Source organism: Vipera ursinii (genome assembly GCF_947247035.1).
Source record: "Vipera ursinii genome assembly, chromosome: Z".
Classification (NCBI taxonomy): Eukaryota; Metazoa; Chordata; class Lepidosauria; order Squamata; family Viperidae; genus Vipera; species Vipera ursinii.
Window position 1 is genome coordinate 87321498 of NC_139517.1, and position 13656 is coordinate 87335153.

Below are 13656 nucleotides of genomic sequence, written 5' to 3' on the forward strand. Positions count from 1 at the left end.
CCCAGGGGTAGGCAACCTCGGCTCTTTTATGACTCATGGACTTCAACTCCCAGAATTCCTGAGTCAGCTATGCTGACTCAGGAATTCTGGGAGTTGAAGCCCATGAGTCATAAAAGAGCCGAGGTTGTCTACCCCTGCCCTAGCCTAATGACTTCTCCAAGAGCTAATTGGAGCCACGAGTGAGCCAACCTTGACTCCAATCAGTGTGATGATATTGGATGTGTTGCTGACAGCTGTCCTGCCCTTTAAAAACACACCTGTTTTGGGTTTACTGGTCTCAAGAAGCACTGTCTGATGTGAACCATGCCTCTCAGAAAAGAGCTCTCAGAAGACCTACGATCAAGAATTGTTGACTTGCATGAAGCTGGAAAGGGTTACAAAAGTATCTCCAAAAGCCTTGATGTTCATGTGTCCACGGTAAGACAGACTGTCTACAAATGGAGAAAGTTTAGCACTGATGCTACTCTCCCTAGGCGTGGTTGTCCTGTAAAAATGACTGCAAGAGCACAGTGCATAATAGAATCCTAGAGTGTCAGCTAAAGACCTACAGAAATCTCTGGCACATGCTAACATTTTTGTTGACACATCTACAATAAGGAAAACATTAAACAAGAATGGAGTACATGGGAGGACACCACGGAGGAAGCCATTGCTGTCCAAAAAAAATATTGCAGCACGCTTGAAGTTTGCAAAAGAGCACCTGGATGTTCCACAGCACTACTGGCAAAATATACTGTGGACAGATGAAACCAAAATTGAGTTGTTTGGGAAAAACACACAACACTATGTGTGGAGGAAAAAAAGGCACAGCACACCAACATCAAAACCTCATCCCCACTATAAAACATGGCGGAGGGAGCATCATGGTTTGGGGCTGCTTTGCTGCCTCAGGGCCTGGACGGATTGTTGTCATTGATGGGAAAATGAATTCCAGAGTTTATCAGGACATTTTGCAGGAAAACGTATGACCATCTGTCCGCCAACTGAAGCTCCGCAGAGGATGGGTGATGCAACAGGACAATGACCCAAAGCATACAAGTAATCCAACAAAACAATGACTTCAACAGAACAGAATATGCCTTCTGGAGTGGCCCAGTGAGTCCTGACCTCAACCTGATTGAAATGCTGTGGCATGACCTTAAGAGAGCGATTCACATCAGACATCCCAAGAATATTGCTACACTGAAACAGTTTTGTGAAGAGGAGTGGTCCAAAATTACTCCAGATCGTTGTGCAGGTCTGATCTGCAACTACAGGAAACGTTTGGTTGAGGTTATTGCTGCCAAAGGAGGGTCAACCAGTTATTAAGTCCAAAGGTTCACGTACTTTTTCCACCCTGCACTGTGAATGTTTCCATCTTATGTTCAATTAAAACATGACAACAACTAATGTTTGTGTAGTATTATTTTAAGCAGACTGTGTTTTTCTATTGTTGTGACTTACATGACGTTTAGAGCGCATTTTATGGCCAATTCATGCAAAACTCCACGTAATCCCAAAGGGTTCACATACTTTTTCTTGCAACTGTAAATCTACATATTTGATCTCTGACCCCTAATATAGTGCAAAAGTCCAGACCATCTGGCAAGAAATCCAGTGGTTGCAATAAAAACACAGGAAATGGTTATTTTATTTAGGAATATAGTTTAGACCAGGGGTCAGCAACCTGAAACAGTGAAAGAGCCACTCAGAACTGGTTCCCTCACAAAAGGAAAAACTGGGAGCCGCAAAAAATGTGTGTGCATGCGCATACATGCGCGCATGTGCAGAACAAGGTTTGACTGAAGAGTGGAGCCAAGGCGAGATATGCACCTACCCTGCATATTTGAATTGATTGGTTGAACTTTTTTAGTCCCACTTTTTTTTTTTTGGACTGCACATGGCAGAAGACTGGGACTATATATACACTGCAGAAATGTGCATCCAAAGGCTGTACATTAATACAGAGGTCCCCAACCCCTTGTCCGTGAACCGGCACCGGGCCACAGCATGCCAAAAACTGGGCCGCGCAAACAAAGCAAAGCCCCATCTGCGAGATGCAGGCAATACATGAAACTACGCTCCCTCTGGTCTGCGGAAAAACCTCTCTCCACAGAACTAGTCCCTGGTGCCCAAAAGGTTGGGGAATTCTGCATTAGAGAACATTGCAAATGAAAATAGGATTAGGTATTTTTGTAGTTCTCTTTAAAGAAAACTCCACAGTCCAAAATAACATTGTATTACTAAAATAATGAAATGAACAGAATGTATAGTGACTTGGTACCCTAGTCCTTTTCATACTACTTTTTGGGGTAGGGAGGAAAAAAAAAGCTTGATTCCTAGTGATTTCATGAATATGTTCATGTAGTTTTCTGGTAACACTATAGCAATGAAGGAAAAGTATTACTTATTCTGGGATAGTTTTGAGTTTTCCTGATCAACAACCATGATAATCTGCAGTGATCTCCCAACCAAATAGTAAAAGGCACAAGGATCTTTCGAGAAGGACATGATTTTTATCATTTAAATGTACAGGACTTTGCAGGTCTAACAACCCTTGAATTAGATTTCCTTGTATTAGTTCTCACTGCCTATTTAGGCAGATTATGAGCATGATAGTAGAATGTTGTTATTGTACATTATATCATCTTTGTCTTTCAGGACTCCTTTGATGTTGTCTGTTCTTAACGGGCATACAGATTGTGTCTATTCCCTCCTCAACAAAGGAGCAAATGTAGATGCCAAAGATAAATGGGGAAGAACAGCATTACACAGAGGGGTAAGAGAGACAACAGGTGTGTCCTCCTACCCCCACCCTGCTCTTTGCTTCAATAGGTAGCATTGCTGCAATTCCAACTAAGGTAACAGAAATATTACGTTGGATCCAGACTAAGCAGGTGTCTTTGAAATCGTAACTTCTAAATGCAATTGATTGTGCTTAAATGTATTGCAACTAACTTAGTCTAAACCCAGTTCTGTATTAATCTATATTATTCATAGTGAATGTATAAATCTTATATTTTTCATCCCTATAATTAAAAAAGTGTAATTTATATTACCACGGAAGTGTCCCTTCCAAAACAATTTTCTACTGTATCTTCAATGTATTACCTTATTTTTTAGAAATATTCCATCTGTATCCAACTTCATATTTTCATTACAATTAGTCTGGCAGAATATATTTTCTCTTATTTCAGATTCTCTTTGCCATCAGCCATAAGGGATTAAAGTGCTGTAATTGGCAACTTAGTTTCTAGGGAGTTACTGATAAGAAGGGAAAATAGACTACCAAGAGTTGGAATTAAATAGTAGGCATTGACAAACATACAGAAAATTGTTCTTAACACTGCTTGCATCTGTGAGATAGAATAAATTGCTAAATATGTTTTATTTTTTATTTCAGAATCTCACCATTTATGGAACTGATAATTTATAACATAAGGATATTGCCCAAAACTTCTTTATTTTCTTATATTAAATTCTATGTGGTATCCTAGGATGGGGAAAAGAACTAAAGCAAAACAAGAAAATATATTTATCAGAAAACAGAATGGACATTTATTAAAATGATACTTTTAGCAAACAATAATTAGACAAGAATCTTAATATTTAAGAGTACATTACTAAAGCAATTGATGGGAAGCAATTCCATGCCTTGAATGTCAGGACTCAAGTTCATCTTAAACCTTTGTCCAGAGCAGGGCAGGAAATTTGTCTAAAGCAAAAGTATTTCTAAAGTTGGAGAACTGAGTTAAAGCTATACTTTTGATTTGATTATTTAATGTAGATGTTTTAGTATAATCAGCCTGAATATAATTGTTTAGGTTTTAGCTCAGATGTGTATGAATGTATTTGGTTAAAGGCATAGTCAACCAGATAAACTATGGAACAAACTAGATTAATCGCAAGATCCCATCTGACTTTTTATATCCACAGCTATCTAACTTTGCTCCATTATACTCTCTGAGCTTTGATTTTGTGTGTGTGTGTGTGTTTGTGTGTGTTTCCGTGCACTAGAAGATCTTTAATGCAGTAACATCACCCTACGTAGATAATTAAAGGTCTACATGAAAATAGCCAAGCTCAGAAAGCACCAAGAACTCCATAGTTCTACCCTGAGCTACAAATATTCTCTTCTGGTGGTAGCTTTGCTTCTTTATTGATATAAAAACTAATAAACAACTATATTGCATATTAGTTTTTACATCAGAAAAGCAGCTGTAGTGAAATAGCTGAAAGCTGGTTGGATAAAACAGCATTTTAATTTTGTTATATCTACAAGTGCCTATATGCATAATGCACATTTTATTAATTTTTTCTCAGGCTGTTACTGGGCATGAGGAATGCGTAGAAGCACTGCTTCATCATGGTGCAAAAGCCACCCTACGAGACTGCAGAGGACGTACACCTATACATTTATCTGCTGCTTGTGGACATATTGGGGTATTAGGAGCACTCCTACAATCATTGTCACCTGGGGATATGATACCTACTCTGACAGACAATCAGGGATATACATCATTGCATTGGGCATGTTACAATGGTAAGAAAAGAACTATTGTTTTGGAGGGAAGAAAATAAATTCCTAAAACGCTACAGGAATTTGAAAAGATTCTTGCCAAAAGCAGTTGTATGTTGTCAGGCGCTTGCTATGTATATATGAAATCTCTCAAAATATTGTAAATTGATTAGTCATCGAATATATAATCAGTAAATTTATAAAAAAGCAACCCATTATGAAGCTTAGGCAGATTTTAAGTACCTAGAAGTAAAAGGAATATGAAAACCCACACATGTACAACCCCACTTTTGATTTTATCCCATAATTATTGCTGCTGAATATCTGAAATACATATGCACACACACATCCAAATAGTTATGAGCAGTGTGGTGGCCTAGTGATGAAGATGCTTGCCTCCCACACCACACGGAAGGTTGCGAATTCAATCCAAGGTAGCAGCAGAAGTTTCTTAGGGAGCAAGAAATAAACATAAACATCTTTTGTGAACTGTATGGCGTCAGGAAGGTCATCCGGCGCATAAATGCTCAGCTCCATTCAGTTGCCCAGACTCTACCCCAGATTAAGGGATTACAGGGTTATAAAAAGGGATTTTTTTAATACCAGGATAGTTATATATTACAGCGAGTTATATGTATATATGTTCCTTAATAATAAAAAATGAATTGTATTATGTGCTTACTCTGGTATTTAAAACTTTTAGGTCATGACTATTGTGTGGAATTTCTTTTGGATCAGGAACTTTTTCAGAAAGTGGAAGGAAATTCTTTCAGTCCATTACATTGTGCAGTGTAAGCAACTTCTGTGTGACCCCAAAATACTTCATTATATCTTTTATCAAACTTCGGTTGTGGAATTAATTTCTTTTAAAATTCTTTGATAGGATAAATGATAACGAGGGTGCTGCTGAAATGCTAATTGATATACTGGGATCAGGAATTGTAAATTCTACAGATGCAAAGGCAAGGTAAAGTTGGAAATACTATACTGAAGAAAAATACTAAGTATGTTAAAATACTTAATTCTGATAGTTTATTTAATCTTAAGTTGATATTAAATAAAATGAATATAGCCAAAGAGATATAATTATGGCTCTAATATATAACAAAGCTCATTGTTCATTGCCTTGAGTTTCTAACTATTTCTAGCCTTTTAGCTAGAGAGCCATTTTTATGTAGTGGTTAAAAAACTGGCCTGGAATCCAGGAGTTGTAAGTTCTAGTCCTGCCTTAGACATAAAAACATGGTGGGTGACTTTGAGCCAGTTGTGCTCTCAGCCCAATTCACTTCACCTCACAGGGCTGTTGCTGTTATAGGAGGAGGAAAGAGTTCCATATTGAGTTGTATATGGAAAAAAAGGTGGATAAAAATATAACAAAATTCCAAACTTCAAATTCTGTCAATAAAACTGTATGATTTGCATCCAGAAGGCAATGGACATGATAGCCTTAGAAAAATCTCAGCATTTCTAGTGATATAAAAATAAAGAAGTGGTGGAAGTAAAATAGGGGCAAGAGAAAAAGATAAAGGAAAGAAGAAAAATTTAAAAAGAATCTTGGAAGATACTTTTCTGTATATTTCTGTTTTAGACAACTATCAGCCAATTTCCAATCTTTCATTTGTGGGAAGATTGTGGAGAAAGTGGTTGAACTGCAGTTAGGCTGTTGGAAGAAATGCATTATCTGAGCCTGTTTCAGTATAGGACAGATAGTTTACTAGTTGTGCTTGATAATAATCTGGGCAAACTCAGGATGAGGGTAACACATCCATTCTTGTGCTGCTTAATCTCTCAATAATTTCCAATACCATCAGTTATATCTTTCTGGATCAGTTGCAGGGGTTGGTAGTGAAGGCACTTGGTTGCACTGATCAGTTCCACTTGATATTAAAAGACCTGGCGAGATGGTGCCCATGATCCTGTGCTTCTAGGTTACCCTAGGGTTTGACACTTTCCCTTTTCCCATTTAACATCTATATGAAACTGCTGGATGAAGTCATCATTTGGTTTGGGGTTCAATATCAGTATGCTGATGATACCCAGCCTTACTCTAGCCTAAGTAAGGGAGACTGTCACGGTACTGATCTAGTGACTAGAGGCTAGATGGGGAAAAACAGACTATGGCTCAATCTTGACATAACAGTGACTCCACCTCCCTTCTCTGACAGAGATATCTCCATTGTTGGTCTTGGATGAGGTTTCACTTCTTCATTTAAGACTGATGCACATTTAGGGGTCCTCCTGGAATTAAAGCTACTGTTCAAGGAGCAGGTATCAACTGTGGCTAGGAGGCCTTTCTACAGATATATCTTGTGCACTGATTGCATTTTTTTGGGCCTGCAGATAGTCATTCACATTTTTATCATCTCACAACTGGAGTACTGCAGTGTGGTCTATATGGAATCTTAAGTTGCAGCAATACAAACAGTAATGGGCACTTCTCGTACTCGTGTGTCACCACTACTATATGAGCTAAATTAGCTGCTAGTTGGCTGCTGGGTGCAATTCTAGGTGCTGGTTGTTACCTTTAAAACCTTTCATAAATAGGATCTGGTTACCTGAGGGAACATCTTTCTCCCATTGTTTATACACACACCCCCTTACATTTAGGCAGAGTGGATGTATTCTAGGTCCTTTCTATTAATTGCTCCCATCTTGTGGAATCTAGGCAGCATGCCTTTTCCGTCACAGTCCCAAAGAGATATGAATGGTATCCTCTCTGCTGATATTCAAAAATAATAACAATCTTAAAATCTTACTTTGTTCCTAGGCCTTATATATAATTTAGTGTTGTATTTTGTAAACTACCCAGAGTTGGTGAGAATGAGTGCTATAATATAAGTATTTATTCTGGTATGTGAGCAACATGTGTTGCAACATTTTATAATTTTTCCTTGTTCTTCCCTTATGTTCCTCCAAATTCAAATTAAACTTTTTAGATATTTTTAAAGATTTATTAATATAGGCTCTCCTTCTATATAAAATCATTGATTCCATTGTTTCTTGGTTATAAGAACATGTTTCTTTTCCTTCTTAGAACTCCCCTCCATGCAGCAGCCTTTACAGATCATGTAGAGTGTTTACAGCTTTTGCTTAGCCATAATGCACAAGTAAATTCTGTAGATTCTTCTGGGAAGACACCTTTAATGATGGCTGCAGAAAATGGGCAGACAAATACAGTTGGTAAGACAAAAGCTAATTTTTATTATTACTGTTAACCAATAATACTGTAAAAAACAGCATTGGGACCAAACATTTTAAATAAAAAGAACCTAGGTCAGCCCAGAAATTCAAGCAAACAGTATTTTCTATTTTCTTAATAACTGAATTGGATTTATAGCTAAAAATGTAAAGCTTTGTATAAGCATAGTGTTCCTTGAAGTAGAATCAACAAATCTGTGTAGCAAAATTCTGACAATCTGTGGATGACAGCAAAGAGACACAGGCAGTTCTGATTCTTTGCTACCATCTAATGGTCATTGTTGCTGGCCAGATCTAGTTAGTCCTACATAGAGTTGTGAAATTAGGAAAAACTGGTTAGACTTTGCTCAGAAGATAGCTGCCCAGCCTCTACTTAAAACTGTTACAGATCTTTCCATCAGCAAATTTTTACTTACAGTTGTACTTAAAAGTGAATCCTTTTGAATATTCAATATCTCTGCATAAATTTGACCCAAAACTATATGGCACACAAATATGTAGGTTGGAAAATAATCCAGTTACATATTTTAATGTGGCAAAATTATGGAATAATCTAGGATTATCATTTGAATGGGAAATTAAAGTCAGGTTTTTTTAAATAATGGAATGATAAGTTTGAGTGCGGGAGATCCTACCCTATTTAAAGAACCGAATTCTGGGTATATTCACCATCAAAATTAGATCTTCATAATTCAGAAATATGGAGGTATGCCATGGCTGAAACAAAACAGATTTCAGTGAATCTCTAAAAAACAGTTGCTGGAAAAGGTGACCAAATTATTTTCAAAGATTTTGGATTTGACCAGTTCACCATCATGCAGATCATGTACAAATGAAGGCAATTCAACACCATTGAATTCTCCAGGAATTCAACTAAGATCACATCAAGAGAAAAATGTGTAGTATTTTGGGAGATGTTTATCTGTGACTTGTACTAAGAACATACCACATTTTAGGCCATTGTGCAGAAATACTGAAACAAACTTTTAAGCACCACTGTATAGTGAAGTAAACCTAAATATAGGTAGTCCTCAGTTTTCAGTGGTAATTGGGACCAAGAACTCTGTGGGTAAAATACAACGCTATGTGATAGTGGCAATCTATGATAGCAGTTCCAGTTGCAAATCATTAAGCGAATCCCACCCAGTTATGAATCATGATGACATGTGATTGCCATTTGCATCCTCTTGACAGCTTCCCCACTGACCTTGCTTGTTGGAAGCCAACACTGAAGGTTGCAAATAGCAATCATGTGACAATACAATGTTGTGGCCATCATAATCAGTTACCAAGCATCTAAATTGTAATCATATGACTGTGGGAACACTACAACGAACACAATTTTGAGGACCAGTCATAAATCTTCTCTTCTGACCCAAGGCATGCAGATGGCAATAGGTGTGAGCAGAGTATGTTTATTAAATAACTAACTTGGTAATTTTTCCAAAAAACCTCAAGTCACAAAACCCCAAACTAGTAGACGGTCTGCAAGAAGTTCAATAAGTTAATCCCAAAAAACCAGATATAAAACTCAGATGACCAATGGAACATAGTCAATAGGTTGTTCTACAAGTTTCCAAAGACACATACACCTCATAAGCAAGTTCCACTAGACAGTCCAGGAGTCAGCCATCTTAAGTTCAAGTCCCAAGAACTGCAGAACTGATAAGAGAAATCCAAACTCCATGAGAGCTGGGTACTGGAATCGCAGAGCTGAAGATGGTACGCGCTGATAAAGTGAATGGCTGTCTCCAACAACCACCCCACCCCATGCACCTGGTTAAATAATTCCAAATGCGGTGTTTTTCATTAGGAGGGACGAGATTGCTTCCTCGCGAGTAGCCTCTGTGCTTCCTTTTATTTCTCTCTTCATGTCCGTGGATTGGGTAGGTGTAGCAGCTGTTCTTCATTGGAGGCAACTTGTTGCCACTCTAGAGCACTAACCAGCAGCAGCTGTGTCTCTATTTCTTTTGCTTCTGTGAGTGGCTGTTCCTCTGGTGGGTCGCTTCCCTCATGCTTGATGGTCCGAGGATTCTGTCCTCCTTAGCCACCAGGCTCTGTGAGTGCTCCTGGGAATCTATGGTAACCCTTATCTAATGACCCTGGTTTCAGTTCATCCTCATCATCAGAGCTAACAACAGATGGGGCCATCCCATTTCCTCTTTTAAAGTCTCATAATTTTGAATGGTAGCTGACCAAACAACAGGATGAACCAAGAACTACCTGTAGTTGCAATTTGTAGACCTTATTTCTGTTCCTACTTTGCACAATATTTCCTGACTATTATCCCTATGGCACCTTTAATATATCTTAATATTAATTTATCCTATTTTTCATTTTCATAATTTCAGTTGTAGGATTAAATTAATTTTGCCTTTCAAGAGGCATTTGAAACATACACAGTGAATATAGGAAGTCTACACATTCTGGTTAAAATGCCAGGTTTTTGAGATGTCAAAAAATCAGACCAAGATGGATCACTTCAGAATTCTTTCCACCTTTAATACAACGTAAAGTGTACAGCTCAATTGAAAAACAAGTTGAAATTTTTAAGGGGAAAAAATAGACATACAATAATGTGGTCGCATAAAGATACACATTCTTAAACTAATACTTTGTTGAAACATGATTTTATGACAGCATTCAGTCTTTTGGGGTAGAAACCTATTAGCATGGCATATCTTTCCTTGGGAATCTTTGCCCACTGTTTCTTGCAAAAGCGCTCCAAATCCAAAGATTGCAAGGGCATCTCCTGTCCACAGACCTCTTTAGGTCACCCTACAGATATTCTGTTGGATTCAGGTTCTGGCTCTGGCTGGACCATTTCAAAACTTTGGTCTTCTTCTGGTGAAGCAAATTTTTTTGTTGATACAGCATGCTTCACTATAGGTATGGTATACTTTTGGTGATGCACAGTGTTGTTTTTGCATCAAACCTACTTTTTGGAATTATGGCCAAAGAAATTCTCATCGGACCATAATATGTTTTCCCACATGATTTTTGTCAGACTTGATATATGTTTTTGCAAAATTTAGCCGGGCTTAGATGTTTTTCTTTGTAAGAAAAGGCTTCTGTCTTGCCACCTTACCCCACAGCTCAGAATAATATGGGAGATTGTTGTCACATGTAGTAAGCAACCAGTGCTTACCAGAAATTCCTGCAGCTCCTTTAATGTTGCTATAGGCCTCTTGGCAGCCTCTCAGAGTACTTTTCTTCTTGGTTTTTTTCATCATTTTTGGAGGGACATCAAGTTCTTGGTAAGGTCACTGTTGTGCTATATATTCTCCACTTGTGGATGATAGTCTTCACTGTGTTCCATGGTATCCAGTACACTAGAATTTTTTTGTACACTTTTCTTGACTAATACCTTCCAATAATAAGACCCTTCTGATGTTTTGCAAGCTCTTTGCTGACCATGGCTGTCAGAAAAATCCCACTAGAACAGCTGAATTTGATATATGGGCTTGATCAGAATCTTAAGGGAATGGAAGTGTGTATTGACTACAATTTAACATCAGTTTGAGTGTAATTGGTTAATCCCAAAGGATTATAAAGGATATGAACACCTATAAGCCACATTATTCTTATTTTTTAATTTTTTCCTCATTAAGCAATTTTAGTTTGTTTTTCAATTGAATTGTATATTAAAGGTGAAAAGAATTCTAAAATGATTTATCTTGGTCTGAATTTTTTTACATTTTTTTACATTTCAAAAGCTGGCATTTTAACAGGGCTGAATAGACTTTCTGTATCCATTGTTTGAATAATGAGCAATCAGCATTACAGAATAAAAAATAATTCAGAAGTCTTTCAAATTATTTACATATCAGAGCCATGAATAATCTCTGTTGATAAGAAATGAATTTTAGAGTATAAATGTATACCATGCAAGTGTTGACAAATTTAGCTTTTTAGTTAATAGAGTATTCTATTTTTTCCCCAGAGGTATTGGTTAGCAGTGCTAAAGCTGATCTGACTTTGCAAGATAAGTGTAAAAACACTGCACTACATCTGGCCTGCAGTAAGGTATATACGATTTTCTGATTTGAAGCTTCTGTGATGTATTGCTGCTGCTGTTCTTGTAATTTTTTCTTCATAAATTAAGCTGCTCCAGACCAGCAGTGGCAGTACACCATTTCAACTGCAGTAGGAAGTAAATATTTCTTCTCTACAATTATATGTGGTGAGAATAGAAGGGATTCTTTCTGATTATTATTTCTTGGTCATAAGATAATGAGCGAGAAACACATTTTTAACAAGGATCTAAGGGTTTAATTTATTTTATTCCTGAACTATTTTATTTATATAACAGTTCCATTTCCATAAAACATATCTAGGCACTGGATTTGGCAAAAGGAAAAGCAAGATGATACCTCAATGAAAAGAAGCGAGAGAGTTTTTTTTTAGAAACAGGAAATATAGCCACTAGTGTAAAGGCAAGTGAAGTATTATGTAGAATATTCAAAAATCTTGAGCCAGCCATGCACTCTATTTAATAAACTATCTAGTAGACCATTTTATTTCTTATTTGTCAATAAAATTCCAGCTATGTGTTCCTTGTGTCTAAATACATTTGTTATTGATTGTTTCAAGAGTAGAAGCTGATGTTTTCTAAGCCTCGAAAAAATAGATATTGCTTTTTTAAAAAAAGAGAAATAATATACCAGTCTTTCTTTCTCTCTCCTTTTAGGGTCATGAAAATAGTGCCTTGTTAATATTAGAGAAGATTACAGATAGAAATCTGATCAATGCCACCAATACAGCATTGCAGACGTAAGCAAATACTATTTGGTACAATATTATGCCATATTTTTGTAGTGAAAGATTAACCTTGGTCTCATGGCTGAGAGAAAACTCTTTCCCTTTTGAGTTAATCATAATTTTTGTCATCTAAACAATAAAGAAGTTAACATTAGCTATTGTTTATAAACAGACTATAATAATCTATGGATTTAAAAGCTTTTTTCAGTGTCATTAAATCTAAGCAGTCTGTGTAGTGCAAATAATATAACAGATAGTGTTAATCATAAACATTTAGATACAAGTAGATTTAAATCCAAATTGCCTAATTTCATGCAATATAGATTCACTATTTATAAATTCTCACTATTAACTCTGTAGATATATAACAAGCAATTTATATATCTGCTTTATATTTATGCTTATTTATTTATTAGTTACAAATATATTTATGCTTAAAACATGCAGTCATTTTTAGATAATTTATTCAAATGAATTGAGAATTGTTCTTGCTCTAGAAATGCTTTTTGTTACAATTTGCATCCAAATTTCTAGTGCTAAGGATACAAAAAAGAAATGCTAGCTATAAAAGATTTCTGTAGATTGATTCTTGTGTACTTTGTTGATTTTTTGTTGCAGTATTTTCATATGTTGTGGGTTTTCTCCACAGGCCTTTACATGTTGCTGCACGAAATGGATTAACAGTTGTAGTTCAAGAACTTCTGGGCAAAGGAGCAAGTGTACTTGCAGTGGATGAAAATGGTAAGTGGATGAAAACAGGATGAACTCCAGTCTAATCATGGCAAGCCAAATGCTGCTTAGAAGTCTACTTTGAGGCTCACTATTTTTAAATAGGATGGCTTGAATTTGTCATTACAACAATTGGGATTCATCCATGAATGTAAAGGTTCCTTTGATGGTTGCTATAATGTGAATGTAGTAAATTTATTGCAAATATTTTCTCCCATATTTTTAAATAGTTATACAAATAACATTTCTTTAAAAAGATACTGAATAAGTCCATGCCAAATTATAGACTTTTTCTCTATTGCTTTAGCAGCAATCTATGAATGGATTTATAAATAAATCTTACCAAATATGTGTTTCTTAAAGCTAAGGATGAAGGAATTGGCATTTGAGAAGGTTGCTTATCAGCATCCCATCCCAAGTGCACCTTTTGTTGTTGTTCACAGATATTTTTCCTCTCTATATATATTTGC

The 13656-nt window shown here is 36.5% G+C and overlaps 1 protein-coding gene across 4 annotated transcripts in view; it reads left to right on the forward strand.

Annotated features, from left to right (window-relative positions):
* The window catches only part of ANKRD28 (ankyrin repeat domain 28), a gene marked incomplete at its 5' end in the record, with an annotated part of 86820 nt that overhangs the window by 70375 nt on the left and 2789 nt on the right, over positions 1–13656 (forward strand). For 3 of the 4 annotated variants that reach the window (XM_083376119.1, XM_083376117.1, XM_083376116.1), the window contains 8 exons: positions 2641–2758; positions 4303–4522; positions 5202–5289; positions 5382–5465; positions 7533–7678; positions 11640–11722; positions 12387–12469; positions 13107–13198. In XM_083376119.1, the coding sequence (XP_083232245.1) occupies positions 2641–2758; positions 4303–4522; positions 5202–5289; positions 5382–5465; positions 7533–7678; positions 11640–11722; positions 12387–12469; positions 13107–13198 (914 nt within the window). The remainder of the gene's footprint in view (positions 1–2640; positions 2759–4302; positions 4523–5201; positions 5290–5381; positions 5466–7532; positions 7679–11639; positions 11723–12386; positions 12470–13106; positions 13199–13656) is intronic. The other variant, XM_083376118.1, reaches the window with a different exon arrangement.